Source organism: Larimichthys crocea, chromosome XV (genome assembly GCF_000972845.2).
Source record: "Larimichthys crocea isolate SSNF chromosome XV, L_crocea_2.0, whole genome shotgun sequence".
NCBI classification, from domain to species: Eukaryota; Metazoa; Chordata; class Actinopteri; family Sciaenidae; genus Larimichthys; species Larimichthys crocea.
Window position 1 is genome coordinate 18,978,280 of NC_040025.1, and position 15,491 is coordinate 18,993,770.

At 37.0% G+C, this 15,491-nt stretch overlaps 1 protein-coding gene across 3 annotated transcripts in view; it reads left to right on the plus strand.

Annotated features, from left to right (window-relative positions):
- Positions 1-15,491, plus strand: part of cntn3a.1 (contactin 3a, tandem duplicate 1) — a 79,385-nt gene that overhangs the window by 23,158 nt on the left and 40,736 nt on the right. For all 3 annotated transcript variants that reach the window (XM_027288595.1, XM_019274686.2, XM_019274685.2), the window contains exon 5: positions 5,612-5,707. In XM_027288595.1, the coding sequence (XP_027144396.1) occupies positions 5,612-5,707 (96 nt within the window). The remainder of the gene's footprint in view (positions 1-5,611; positions 5,708-15,491) is intronic.

The following is a 15,491-nucleotide window of genomic DNA, read 5'->3' on the forward strand; positions in this document are numbered from 1 at the left end:
ATCTTCGACGGCCCATATCACCTCGAAAACTCACGAAAATTTGCCTATCCCCCCGAAGTCGGGTGTAAAATTACGTATTTTGGGGGTCTCGCACATGGACGTACGCATATGCCTCGACAGCGCCAGTGTGCGTTTTTGGAGGTGCCCCTCGCCACGGTTTCGTCCACGTGTACAAATTTGGAGGGAGTATGTAACATACCGAGACACACAAAAAAGTCTCTTGGTGACCCGGGCTACAGTGAAGCGTACAGCGTCCAATTTTTGCCAAAGTTGGACTTTTCATTTGAACGAACTCCTCCTAGGGATTTTATCCGATGTGTTTGAAACTTGGCGTGTGTGTTCTTAAGGCCTCGACAATGAAAAGTTATCAAAATCACAACTTTTCATCTGAGGGCGTGGCTGTGACGGTACGTCAAAGTCAGCGGTGCCGATTTTTTCAGAAAAAAATGAGACTCCTTTGTGCTGATTTTCAGGCAAAAGTGTTGGACTATCATATACTTTCTCAGAGCTGTCTGAAACTTCACGTGGTTGTTAAGACCAATATTATGCACAATTCGGCTGCATAATATCATTTGGTGGGCATGGCAAAAACGCTCCATAGTGCCCCCTGAAATTTTCCAACCTCAGCCGAATTGTAGAACATGGCAAGACCTACAAAAAAGTCTCTTGCAGCAATGGGCTATGATGAACATGAAGCGAGATATTTAAGGATGAAAATCGACATTTTTGGTGTTTCGGGCTGGTTGAGAAGAGGTCATATTTTAACGAACTCCTCCTAGGGATTTTATCCCATTGCCCTAAAACTTGGTAGGTGTGTTCATATAGACTTCCTGAGTAAAATTTATCAATATTATGCATTTTGGGGAAACTGTGTGGGCATGGCGATCCATAAAAATCATTCAAAGAAAAAATCACCAGGAATCACCTGCTGATGGCTTGTGATTCTCAGATATTCCATTATTGTCCCTTTCATGTACTTTTTCAGAGCTGTCTGAAACTTCACATTTCGACGTGCGCACATGTGCAAGGGCCTGACCATCGCTCCTTGCAGCTTTAATGTTTTTATTGATTTTGTTGGTATTTTATGTATATAGCACTTTTCAAGCAAAGCACACAGAGGAAAACAACATAAAAAGAAAATGACATCTAGCCAAAGAAACAAAGAAACAAGCAAACAAACACACAAAAAACAAAAACATACACAAACAAACATGCAAACAAAAAATGTTACAGTATCAACAGAAATGAAAACAACATAAATGGTGGTAACATGACAGAGCTTAAGCACTGGGGTTGGTCTTGCATGCAGGTATAATTTGCACAACACAAACCAAACACACGAACACAACAGTGAGAGGAGAGAGGTGAGATCTCCTTAGTAAAACACATAACTACTCTTTGCACCGCTCCTATCATTTTTTATTTAGATCTAGACTTATTTTCGATGTTTTAAAATCCACATCTCTTTTTCAACCTATTCCGAAAAAATAAATGGGTAGGTAAAAAGGCTTTATAGAAGGATGACATTAGTGGGCAAAGATGAAATGTGTGTAAATGTCATCCCATTAAAATTGGTTCCAAGGCTCTTCCCATTTGCTGTTTGACTACAGCTGGGTGGGAGGTGACTCCCTGGCACACTTACTGACAGCCTTGGCTGTTTCACCTCTGCAGCTCTAAAAAGAATACATTACTTTGGTTTGAGAAGAAAAGGTAAATTGCACTTTTGAAAATTGACTAAGATGTTTATGGCCTTTTAGTCAATTTTTAAAATATATTTTCTTTTTATTCATTTCTCTAGGGATGGCAGTGTTTATCGACCTGGCAACCCAACACTTTGGTCCAGAGTAAAATGTCTCTACAACTCATTCGACAGTATGAGGATGAATCCTGGTGGTCAGTGGACCAATAGATTTTGATAAAACCCTGATATTTCATCTTGAGCCGCTAGTTAAAATTGATACTGGCTAATCACAAAATGAATTAAAAATAAGGACAGGACTGTCAGCCTTGGTTATAATTACATGAACTCATAGAAAGTTCACATCTTGTGAAAGGAAGATAATAATAGATGATCATTTGGCACCTTTTATATGATGATCTCCATTTATGCTTAAGTTCAGTTTCCTGTCAGATCTAATATTAAACATTTTTGGCAATAATGTTCTTGAAGGGTTCATGGGGTTCCTAGTTTCTTAGGAATAAATTCTACTATAGGTAATTATGATTTTTTTTTTTTTTTAAAAAAGGCACTCTTGGAAAGTTTTTAAAACTCTTTATGCATTTTGTCCAATGGTTAGGTGACAAATTTAACCACATTACAAATTGCCCTCGAGCTCACACTCCCAACAGAATGGCTTCAATTTTTCTTCTCTTCAATCGCCTCTCATTCATTACAATGGGTCACATTGATGTAGCTAGCACAAAAAATGCAAATTCACATCCAATTTCATGGATCTGAAAGCACTCAAAATAGCCTGAACTCTGCCATGGAGAAGCACATGGAGGTGCAGAGCCGTGATAGGCTTGATAAGATGATCCACAGGGTGCAGAACAGCTTGGGTTGTCAGGCATTGTTGGCTTTTAGTGTGTCTAGCTCATTTATGTCCCACTATACTCCAAAGGAATATTGATCAGGAGAGCTTCACTCTATGAGTTGAACAACTCTGATATTTTCTAATGTTTGAGCCTGGTTGTGAAAAAGAGTTAAATCTGATCCTATATGTTGTTGACAGCACATAAAACACCAGATACATGGCTCTGTATTACTTATAATTAGTAGTAGTACGTACACACACACGCACGTGCACACACACACACACACACACACACACACACACACACACACAAGATAGGACAGGATGCCTCACATGAACTCCTTCTTAGTGATAAAGAGTGGAGTTGAGTTGTTGCACAGTGATCAGTCACCTGTGCAGCTGCTAAACTGACAATAAACTATGTTGCATTCAGTTTAAATGAATTTAAAAGAAATATAATGCACTGCAATATATATATATATATATATATTATATATATATATATTATATATATATATATATATATATATATATCTATATATATATTTTTTTTTTTTTTTTTTTATTTATGTAATATTATATATTTAACAAATTAAGATATATAAATTCTTATGAATACACAGAGGTTTCTAAAGGATATTTCTCTTCACGTGGGCAAGATAACTGCTTATCAAAAAAAATAAAAATAAAATTTTGCCTTTTCATTTATTTTTGAGATGAAGTCTTATTCTGGCATTTTTTGCTTTCAATAAATTTCAGGTTTTCATTTGTTCTCTTCTGTTGCCTCCTTTCGCCTGCTCTACCCAAACACTTTTTCTGGAAAAATAGTCTCAGACATGTGAAATTACTATCCTTAGACTTTCTTATTACTGTTTTGTATCTGGCAAACATGCACGTGTGTGTAGTTTTGTGTGTACATATTTTCTCTGTGCATGTAGTCTGTGTGATAATGTATTATGCGTATATATATATCTATATATATATATTATTATAATCTCTATAATATATTTATTATAATATATATATAATTTTTAAATACATTTCCACTTGTTGAAACACCATAAATCAAGGTGCATTTTCTTGAAGCTATGCTAATGACAAGCCTTGAAGACATTTGAGATACAGGAAAGTACTCAAACATAAAAAGACCTATTTTCTGTCTAAGGAACCACACATGTACTGTACCCATAAAATGGTTGGTTTTCTAACAGTGAACCAAACGTTTTCTGCAGCAAATCTGAAACCACAGACGGCCTACTGTAGATAGTGTATTTCTTATCAGCATCCGGGTGAGTGTGCAGAATATTAACTCAAACCAAACGATTCACAACATCAAACCATTCAGCATCATTGCTCCTGCAGCTGCTGGAATGTACTGACTCAGCAGGTAGTGGCCCTGCCAGAGCAGCTATAGTTTAATATGTTATCAGATAGCTTCTTAGCCTGCTCACTAAGCCAGAGGAGTATACTGAGGTAGGTGAAAAAGTAGAGCAAAACACTCCATTATTTTGAGTGATGCTACTGTCATGGCTCTGGGGGGGCGGTGCTATGTTGTCTGGTCAGTTGTTTAAAGAGAGAATGAATGTTTGTACAGCGTTCATGGTCCTCAGAGGATGAATCCTACTGACCTTGGTGGTCATCTGCTTTGTGCTCTAGCACCATGTCAATATGCTAAATTAAGATGACGGCCATGGTAAATATACCTGCTAAACATCTGAATTGTCATTGTGAGCATGTTAGCAGTCTGTTTTTTATTAGCAATTATTGTTTGCATGTTATGAATCTGTCAGTAACTCTCAATATTTTAAAGATCAAGATTAAATAAAATTAAACTTGTATGCTTTCATCAGCCAACAGAAAGTTAATCTCTGCCTTTCTGGGTTTCCAATGTTTTGTTTTGGGTATTGCAACAGTCTAAAAGCTTCAGTTTGAAGTGAATTGCAATTTCAAACTTCTGAAAGAAATATTCAGTCAAATTACAAACATTTATTATTACAGTGAGGATGTCTTGTTATGTCAGGTTAAGCATGAAATTACATGAACATCACCAGAAAGCTGATAACGAAGACTTTTACAAATGTTTCCACCATAAAAAGAGCTTTAGCACATCTAGAGGGATCTATAGATGGCTTGCTGGTCCAGAGTTAGCAGTGTTGAATCTGTTCATGCACGGAGAGGCTTTTATGCGATTGTTATCCATGGATCAGACATAGATTTAGAATTGGCTACTGAAGCATCCACACAATCTGTTTGCACCGAATATAAAAAAGAATTAATGATCAACTAATTAATTTGTGAAGTCATACGGCAGCTTTCTGTGAAATCATTTGTGAGCAAAGAAAAATGCAGCTTTCAGTTGTGATAATGTAATGTTTTTTTTGCTGGATGCAATTTTCCGTTATTCACAAGGTCTGCTGAGATCACGTACTGTATTTATTATGCAGGGGCTCATCCTGCTGTGCTTGTACACAGGAGATGTCAGTTTTGCATTCTTTCTCCCTGCTTTTGAATCCCGTCTTGATTATGTCATTCTATGGCAGCCGCATATTTGGCTGCACTGCCTGCGATATCTTTAAGAGCCACAGCAGGCAGGGAAAGGCCAAGTGTTCAAGGATTGCTGTCTGTATTTGCTTTCTCTCAGCAGGTTGTCAACAAGTAATCGGTCTCCATACAAATGATGTTTCAGTCTTAGTCATTTAATTGTTGCTGGTCTGTGTGCAGTGGATGAAACACAGAAAGTGATAACAATACGCAGTTCCAATTAAATTCACTCATGTGTGACTTATACTTGAGGAATTGCTTTCTGCTCAAGTCAGAAGTGTTTAGGACTTTACAGCACTCTGTCTGCATTTATGCAAACATAGCATGGGTGTTTCATGAAGCTATGCAAAAGTTCTGCATCATATGGCACTGTGAAAAGCTGGTCTGTAGCTGTGTTCTAACCAGAGATTTAAATTATTGAAGAACCAAAGATATGACTTACAGGGTCTTTTTTTTTTCTCTCTGTAAACAACATCTGTTATCTTTCTGTGTGCTTATGGCTTTTTGCTTTATTGCCTTTGTTTTGTTGTAAACAGACTTGGAGAACTTCAAGACCCAGAGAAGAAGTCCAGTCAGGGTTCGTGAAGGTCAAGGAGTGGTCTTACTGTGTGGCCCTCCACCCCATTCTGGAGGTAAGATAGTCTATTCTGATTTTTTATTTATTTATTTTGTATTTGCTGCCTTACACAATCTCTGTCATTTGTGCATTTCTGCTTCAGTTCAACAAATAGCATCAGTGAAGAGTCACTATCAGTTTTACACAGATATCAACATGGTGCGGTATCACTTCTCTGATTCCTCATCTACTCCGTGTTTATCTGGACACAGTGGAAGTCATGTTTGTGCTCTTCCCATCAGATCTCCTGGCTGTTTGTTTGTGTTGTTGAGGTCAGTGAAGTGAGTCATTTTTACTTTGGGACACTCTGGCTTGTCAGCCTGATTTTCAATGGAGGCGAGGAAAAACTTTGGCATGCAGAATGAAGAGGCTGTCTGAGGCTGGGGCCCTGCCAGGCTGAGTAATAGAGCTCCTCTCTGAAGGTGCTTTGTTTGCTTCTCATCAGCCCTTTGCATCCATGACATTATCAATGAGAGTTAACATCTAGTGCTATTAACTCCTACACAGGGGTCTGGAGATGGGTTTTTTTGCTCTACCAGCCAGCAAGCAATGTGATTCTCTATTGTTGGAGAGTTTGAATGTGCTTCAACATACTGCACGCAGCAGGGGGTGGGAGGGGATGTCTTTATTTTTAAAGATCAGTGTAGTGATAGTATTTTTACTGTAAGCCTTCTCTAGTTGTCCTTCTCACTTTCATTTTTTGTTTTAAAAAGTGTTGGTACTATATTTTGTGACAGTCTCATATTGTGTGACATAAGGAAATTGGGTTAAATTCAACATACTGGTAACTATTCAACTTCAGCTTTTTCAACTTTGTCAGAATTAATTATTGCAACCAAACTGGAATTAAGAACTAGCTAAATTATTTAGAGTGAGAGTTGAACATGGTAAACTGTATTGAACATGAACATTATCATTTTAGGTGTATTCATACATTCAACATAACATGATGTTGTCATATATGTGATATATGTTGTGATATTAATTTTAGCTATTGTATCTTCCTGATATTGCCTTGCCCTAATACTGACATATATTAAGCCAACGAAGATATACCTCTATCCTGAATGTAAGTTTTATGAGAAAAAGAAGCATGTTAATTATTAAATGTACCTACAGTATGACAGCTAACAAATTGGTAAATATGAATACTTAAAGCTTTGGTTGCTGGATGTTATATCCACATATCAAACATGAACTATCTAACTTCTGTCCACTAATGTATGTGCTGCGAAACCACGCTGTTCAACTGCTGCAATAAGAACAGGATGAGTGTTTTTGTTTTTATCACACAGTTGCAACCTTAACAGCAATCTTACATTTGTAGTTCTTTGTTCTGTATATGTTATAATGAGACATCTCACCTTGTGTCGACAAGAAAAGCTGGAACAATGAGCCATATGCGTACATTTGGCAGCTTTGTAGTGTAATTGCTTTTTTTAAGACTCACCCCATGGTGCGAGGTGTCCAAATGCCAACACACAATCCAGCCAGCTTAAAAACAAAACAGCAGCATTGTCACAAGTGTTGGACTGTAGTTATAGTGTTATTAAAGTGCCTAAAAATACTTTGAAAGATCTGGGTACAGCAATTTAAATTCAGTAGGTTTTTCAGAATTCATTTGGCCAGGACAGTGTCGCATATGCAAAAAGTGTTTCCAGTTTCTTTCTAGCAGCTTGGTGAATTGTCTGTTGTTGAGTCTATCCTGCAGACACCAGGCGAGTTCTTACAATTTGGAAAAGGGAGAAACCTTCTGGGTTAGGCAGCATTCGAAATCGACGTAGACTGACTTCTCCTTTGATAGAAAATCTAAAATCCTTCCAAAAGCCAGTCAGGAAGGAGAGAAGATCTTTAGTAATAGAATAGAATATCTTTATTGTCATTATGCAATGCATAACGGAATTTAAGTGCCGTCTTCAGTGCAGGAAGTACAAAAAATATAGTATAAAACATGGAACTTTAAAAGCAGCTTTAAAAAAACCCCCACAAAAAAAACAGAGATAAAAAGGGATAAAAACATGGGGGGAAAAAACAAAACAACAGTGCATACATCCACATACATACAGTATATAAAGAGCAACAGTCCATGAGTTATGTCATGTGATCATTTAGGGCAGTTATGGCCTTAGCATAGAAGCTATTTTTTAGTCCATTCATTTATTCATTCTTGTACTGATGTTGTTTAACAAGCCACCTTAAAGTCACCTTTGTGCCAAGAAAATAATCTGATTTGTTTGCATGTTTAATGAATGTTGAAGTCAGTGTAGGTTGCATCGTTTAATTTAGGGCTTTTATGATCTGTTGTAGAAGGTGCAGTCACGCATAGTGGAGGTACATGTGTATTTAGCATACATTTTCATTATCTACAGGTAATTTTTGCTATTCAGATCAAGCCATTAATTAAATTTTGTATTCCTATGTTGTGTGAGAACACTCCTTGTGATTTTGCTAATCTGAGGGCAGAAAATATGAATTAAAATGTGGTGATTTGATCTTAATTAAAATGTTATTTTATTAGGGTGTGCCATGTACAGGTTGCCAATCAGACAATTTCAAATCATAATTTACTTCCTTTTTTTCCCTGATGGCAATTATGTGAGGGCACAATGACAGTCATACTTGTAACATAAAAACATAGTCACAAACAAGTCAGCAGGTCATACATACAGTATAACACAAGTAAAGTACTAGTACATGTTGTTACATGACAGATACCAAAGTATAAATGTTTTCGTTATTTTTAGAAACGGCTCTAGAAGTGTTTAATGACCTTGTTTAGCGGTCTTAGGTCTCATAATGTGAATATCACACCTACGTTTTGAAACTTAGAAACACATGTAATGACGAATCCCACTTTATGTATGTGGGAATCTTCACACTGTATGCCATTCGAACACCTTTGAAACTCACCTCTCTAATCATGTGAATCATTTCCGTTGTTTTTTTTTTCTTTTTTTCTTTTCTGGGTTATGAAATGTCTTATTTTACCCTTTAACTAACAGATGGCTAAACCAACAGGTGTTTCTGTATTCTTTGTCATCTTTCACTGCTATACTCTCATGCAACAAGAGGATTTCAAGACACCATTTTATTTAAATTAGGATTAAAAATAACACACATCTCTCTTCATAAACTCATTTTCATAACATTCAGGAGACTCCCTCAGCTTCTGATGTTGCACTTTGCTCAAGAACGCCAACTGCTTTGTTGTGACTACAATCTTGCATATTTGACAGCATCACACTTCACAGATGTTTACTACTTAAGACGTATGCCACAGAGTGTTTGGATAAAAATCTGACTAAATTATTGGAGATGCATTATCTGGGTCTTGATGTTTTTGTCTTCAGGGAAATGTTAATAGACTTATTCAGTGTTATTCCATAATTCATTTTCATCGTGGCTGTCATTTGTTACCAAAACATACTCCTTTTTATTTAGACTGCAAACTCCCTTTAGACTTCCCTCTAACATGACACTGATCATTCGAGACTAGAGTCCTGGAGGGGTTGTTGTCAGTAACCAACACTGTTACATTGCACCTGGCCCATATCTGTCACATCTAGTCTGATACAAAGCCTTTACCTGCTCTTAAAAAGAAATGATAACTACATCCACTCAAACTTAAAATATGTAGCCCCGTTAAATGTTTTAATATTATATTTCTCAGAAGCTGAGAAAACACAAATGTAATGCTTTTAATGCCATTGAGCTACATAAACTTACATTATGATTGGAGTAAACGCTTTCTCTAATTATATGAAGATATTACAATTTTGATAATGTTGATGTTGAGCAGATATATGCTTGTATAGATGTGGAAAAATTGCTGAAGTCAATGGTGAGGTCAGGAAGGAAGAAAGTGTTCAGGAGCCTCTGATGTCTTATGCTGTATTATTTATTGACGCTTGGCCAAGGAGAATTAGAGACACACTCAAAGTACATCTGGAGTGCCTGAGCCGGTCTCACATTCCGCCCAACTCATCCTGGTGGATAAACTTTAAACCCCAAGATAACACCACAAATACTATACACCCAGAGTTAGTCAAGATAATGTTTTTATTCATGCAGGTGTTATTGTCAGCATATTCTAGTCTGGAGACACAGATGTCTGTTTACGCAGATTGGAACGTCAACGGATGTCAATAGACTGGCACCTACTGTTCTCAACCAAAGCCAAACAACCAATACTGCCGAGGACCTCAAGGCCTCGTGTAACCTAAGGATAGAAAATTCCATAACAGTATACAGCAGGTAGCAGTTACTTTTGCTGCTTGTTATATTTCTCAATTTGCTACAGTCCTTCTCTGACTTATCAGTGTTAGAAAACAAAATGCATAAATGTCAGCCCATTCACTTAAAGGCAATGTGAGGAAGCTTGGTCAGAGGGTCTAGGTAGGTCGTAGGAGCCAGGCTCAAGAAACTCACTGACTAACAAAATGCTATAAAGTTATATTTACCTATTGCAACCAACGTAACAAAATTGTACATAAAAAAGGACTCTCAATAAGTACTGCACAAAAGTGCACAGACATCGATCTTAAATAGACCCTTCAATCTAGTGAACTGCTCATGGGTTGTCTCAGTCTATCATACCCAAAACAGGTAAATTACTATTTCACATCAGTAAACACTGCCAGTACAAACACTCATATTTAATAAACAAACACCATATTTGCAAATAACAAACAAATAGTAATGAAGAGTAACATGTTAAACCAAAGACAATTCCCCTTACCTAGCTGGCATCAACAAGCGCATGAATGCAGGAAGTATTTCAGACTTCTGCCCATAGACTCCCTCATAGATTATTGCTTTTCTCAGCTCAAGGAAAGTTTTATAAATAGAAAACTTCCATGAATCAAAAATTCATAATTAATCTTTTTTTGCAGTTTGAAGTGTCCTGGCTACAGTTTTACACACATCTATTTTCCATTTTATCAGATCTTTTTGATCTGCATGTGATTCCCCCCCCCCTGCAATACCATGAGTGGTCAACAGGCAACATTGGAAGCAAGGCATAGCGGCGATGCAATATCCCAATCCAGTAACAAAGCAACAAATAGCAAACAATTTGAATAATAAAATTAGAAGATAATCAAACTTGTCTGTATTTTGATTTCATCAGAAAATTTTGATATGCTATAAATAACAAAGTTATAAAAAGAAACCAGCAGCAGCAATGCATTATCCATGAATAAATTACTATTAATTATTAATTAACATTAATTATGTCTTAGTAGTTTATTTTCAAATTATTTTTACAGAATTAAGGAAATAGGTATTGCAGTTCTAGTGCGATTAGCTGACAGCTGTCTTGCTCAAAATTAGTAATTTTACCTAAAATAAAATTAAAAAACTCCTTTGAAGTTCTTTGGAAAAAACAAATCAAACAAAAACTTTGTGCAAAGGTCCAATTCAATATGCATTATCAGTACTCTCAGACTGTCAAGAATAATTTTAGTTGGGTGAATGGTGATTAATTGCTAATCTTGGTAAAATTTGTTCAAACTGGGTCAATGTTCCCTGCTCTTTTATTCATATTCAATAAAAGCAGCCAGAGCAGCTTTTGTCTCAGTTGACCAGTAATGTACAGCCTGCTTTCAAGAAAAGCCCCTTTATGCCTTCTCATTGTGATGGATCATATCTGTTCTCTGGAGACATAGCACAGTGCTTGGAATGATCCATTTTCTGACAATATTTTCAGCAGCTGTCATCGTAGATCATGGCTGTTGATAGAGATGTTGAGGATTCTGAGATGTAGAATGTTCGGATGAATCATCTCCAATTTTCTAACATCTTTGTTGAAAGGCTAGTCCGACCATATCTCATATGGTGATGATGAATGCTGCACTTCAACTAGTTTTAGTTACATGCTCACATGTATACACCTGCACACAGTCACATTTTCTTGTTCTCATTTTCCCATTTTTTTAGATGACAAATATGAATGTCTGTACTTGTACCAGGTCACTTTCACCCACTGAATTCTTTAAAAGAGAAAGCTGCAGCTAATTATTATTTTTAATTATCTTTATGATCGTGGTCTGAAAGCAAATAGTGAAAAAATGGCCATCACATATTGCAAATATTATAAACAATAACAAATATTTATAATGGTTAATCAGGTACAGCAGCAAAGTATGAATAGCCAGTTGAAATTGTCTTTAGATATTTTTAGTGTAACAAGTTTAGAGGAAAATGTTTTGATATCTAGTCATGTCTGTCTCATGCTAAATATTGTTTGGTTTAAGCTGGACTTTCATGTTTAGTGTTTCCTGTTTTATTTTGCAATGCTCCCTTCTCTTTGTATCTGTAACTTTACTTCCTGCCTTTATTGCATTTTCCACCAGTTTTCATTGTCTGTTCCGTCCTGCTTAGTTTTCACCTGTGACCTGTTATCCTGCCCTCATTAGTGTATTTAATATTTGTATCCACTTGTCTCAGTGTTCGTTTGTTGCTGTGCCTAGTTGCTGTGTTTCTGTCTTGCCTTTTGGTTTTGCCACTGAGCTTCTGTAATCTGGATCTGAACTTTCTTGCCTGTTACCTGTCTAGTAGAAATTTTACTGAATATTATATAAAGATAACTATTTGGCTAAAAAATTGAAATAAAAAAAAGAAAGAAAAGATTTTGGCAAATGCAAGATACATTTCTGGAAATAAAATGGATGCATTAGAAAGGTGTGATAAATGCATGAATATTCTCAGACAAAGAATGGCTTGCTGTTCTATATTTATAGCACTATGACTGTATAGTTACACATCCAAAGCACAGAAAATCCAAACTGGCATTTAAATAGACTCTCATAGTGTTGGAAAAGTGAGGAGCATGCTCTCATAAAGGCTGACGGGGATAATTCATGATCGGCACAATACAGCCTTAGACCAGGATCTGCATCAGCTCCCTTTTAAAGGATTTCAATATCCCATGCATGATTCAGGAAGCCATTATTTCATTTTAACGATGCCCCAAAACCCTCAAGACAGCTGCAAGAATTAGTTTGGTGTAGCCCGGATGTTTTCAAGCTATAAGTTTAAAGATGATCTTAAAGAACAACCAAAATATTGTCAGACATCCAAGATGAGCTCAGAAGTGTTGTTCCACTGTACTGTATTTGGATTAGATGTTGGTTTGTGCCATCCCTTGCTTTGAGAGGGTCTAAATGACTGCGGTGAGTCCAGGACCTAATGCATCTGACCTCCTTTCACTAATGGAAAAGGGCCTTTTTAGATTTACTCAAGGCTGAAATCACTTGTTCTCTCTATGCAGTGCATCTACCTCAAAGCAGAGGCTGCTCAATGGCAAGTAACAACACATCGCTTGCAGGGATTTTTCCCATGTACGCGACCCAAGCCATTTCATAGTGAATTTGTGTGTTATGAATACAGATAAGCAGCCCTGGTCAACGGAAAGGAACAACTTAGACACAAGTTGTACTTTTCTTTGCTACAATACACACTTGCAAAAATCCACTCTGGATTCAGCATGTCCTTGGTCTGTCATGTTCTATTTCTCTTCCGTGCTCTCAGGTCATTAAGGGGGAATTGATGTTGCCTGTTCATTATACAGAGGCTAAATGGAACCACAATGAAAATCTGCCACTCACTGTCAGTCGTGATTGCATTATTCCATTACCGCCCATCCGCAGAAGGCTCTCAAGTCAAATCATCAAGCACAACCATTGGTGCTTTCCACTTCCTATTTCCTGCTTCCTGTTTCTCACCATAAATCTTTAACTAACCAATTAGTAACCTCTTATTTGCTGTTGTTCCAGTTTGTCGTGCCCTGCACCATTGGAGGATATTGTTTCAAAAACAGGCATTAAATATACATGACCTTGTCAGGATGAGAGCTGGGATATATTATTTAGGGGAGACAGGATATTACAGCTGTTCCCTCTGTGATCGGATAGATCAAGTCAAGAAGTAATGTTCAATACAAGTAACAAAGTCTAGGATGGAGTTCCTGGTAAGAGAAACCACAAGAGGTATTTGTTAAAAATCAAACACAACTCCTCATGTTTCTAAAATCAGTCCATGGAAACCATGAAAGGAATAGTTCAAAATCATGGGGAAACACATTTCTTGTTTGGGGTTTGATGAGAAGATCTAAACCACTTTCCTAAAGCCAGGAGACAGTTAGCTTAACGTGGCATCAAGACTGGAAACAGTTGAAAACAGCAAGCTTTTTAAACTCACTAATTAACTTTTCCTGTCCTGTCTAGACACGTCTATACAACAACAAAAGAAAACATAAATGGATTTATTAATAAATAAATAAATTATTAGTCTTAGTCTGTTGCCTGGCAACCTCACAGTGATGACAAGACTCGAGGAAATCACTGCTTCTTCTTCATAATCCAGTGTAAACTTCAAATAGTTTTTTCCTTAACTTAGCAAATAAGCCATGAAATATTCATTATTGGCCTGTAGAAATGTCCTGTCCTTTAGACTGAGATAGGCTAGCTATTTCCCCCTATTTCCAGCCATTATGCTAAGCTAATCTGAGTGTACCATCTGCTCGCTGTATACATATGAGTGGTATCGATCTTTTCATCTAGCTCTCAGCAACAACACAAAGAAACATATTTCTCAAAATGCCAAAGTATTCCATTAATGCCGGAGCACATTAGTCAATAGCTACAGGTTGTTAGCAGATGTACAAAGATAACATATGGGTTATATTTAATACTTGTCATAAACATTATAAGTTTCAAAATATGGCCCATTTAAAGGAAGGAAACATTGACATTATTGGCACAAAACAGACAGACAGGTGTGTTTACTCTGTGTGGTCAATATCATGTTGTGTTCTTGGGATGATCACAAGGTCAGGTTGTCCTCTGCTGGTCCAGCCCACATAAAAAACACCCACTCTGTACTTGATAAAAAGGAGCATCCTCACTCGTGCCTCACAAGTTCTCAAGAATCTGGCACGTCATGGTTTGCAAGGTTTGCAGTAATATGTCAGAGCCCACACATGCCCCCCAAAGAGCAGAAGTGAAGAATACTGAGTCAGTAGATGAGTGTCCAACTGACGTCTCAATTATTCCCTGTACTGTAGTGCAGAGTCATCGCTTAGACAAGTTTTTACCAACGGCCAAGATTGCTTTTGGGACAGGGATGCAATATGGTCCAGAGCAATCTATCCTCGTGTCAATATGTCAAAACACCATCATTCCTTTTTATAATGCTGCTGATTGTTAGTGCAAAGCCTTTCTGACTACACTCCATTTGGTTGATAGTACTGGGAGTCTTTCCCAGAAGCTTGTTATCATGGGTGATAAATAGTAGACTAGGTGGTACCATACTGAATAACATGATCGGTAATACATTGGTTTTATTGGGCATTAAACAGTTTTTTTTATGCAGGATCTGCAGCTTAATGGTTGATTTAAGGTCCTCTGCTGCTAGATGACAGCCACAAAGGGAGGTACTCATTGTTTTTTTATGTACATCCACCATCTCTCTGTTTTTTAAATAAATTCTTATTAAGTAATAACTCCCATGAAGAGGTATGAAGAAGGAATGCAGATGAAGTAAAATATATTAAATGAAATAAAACAGGGCATAAATTAATGATTCAGTATTTTTTATTATATGCTATTTTGTTATGCTATTTTAATTTACACTAATTTACACTTTCCATCAAAACTGCCAAAACAACTACGACCAAAAACTGTGAAAGACTGCCTTGGTGGGGGCATGCTGCTTCAGGTAGTGGAGAGAAGATGAAATATGATCCAAGAAGCCTGGTTTGAGAAATAAATCCATGTTGGAAGGCTTACCAGATACCACTG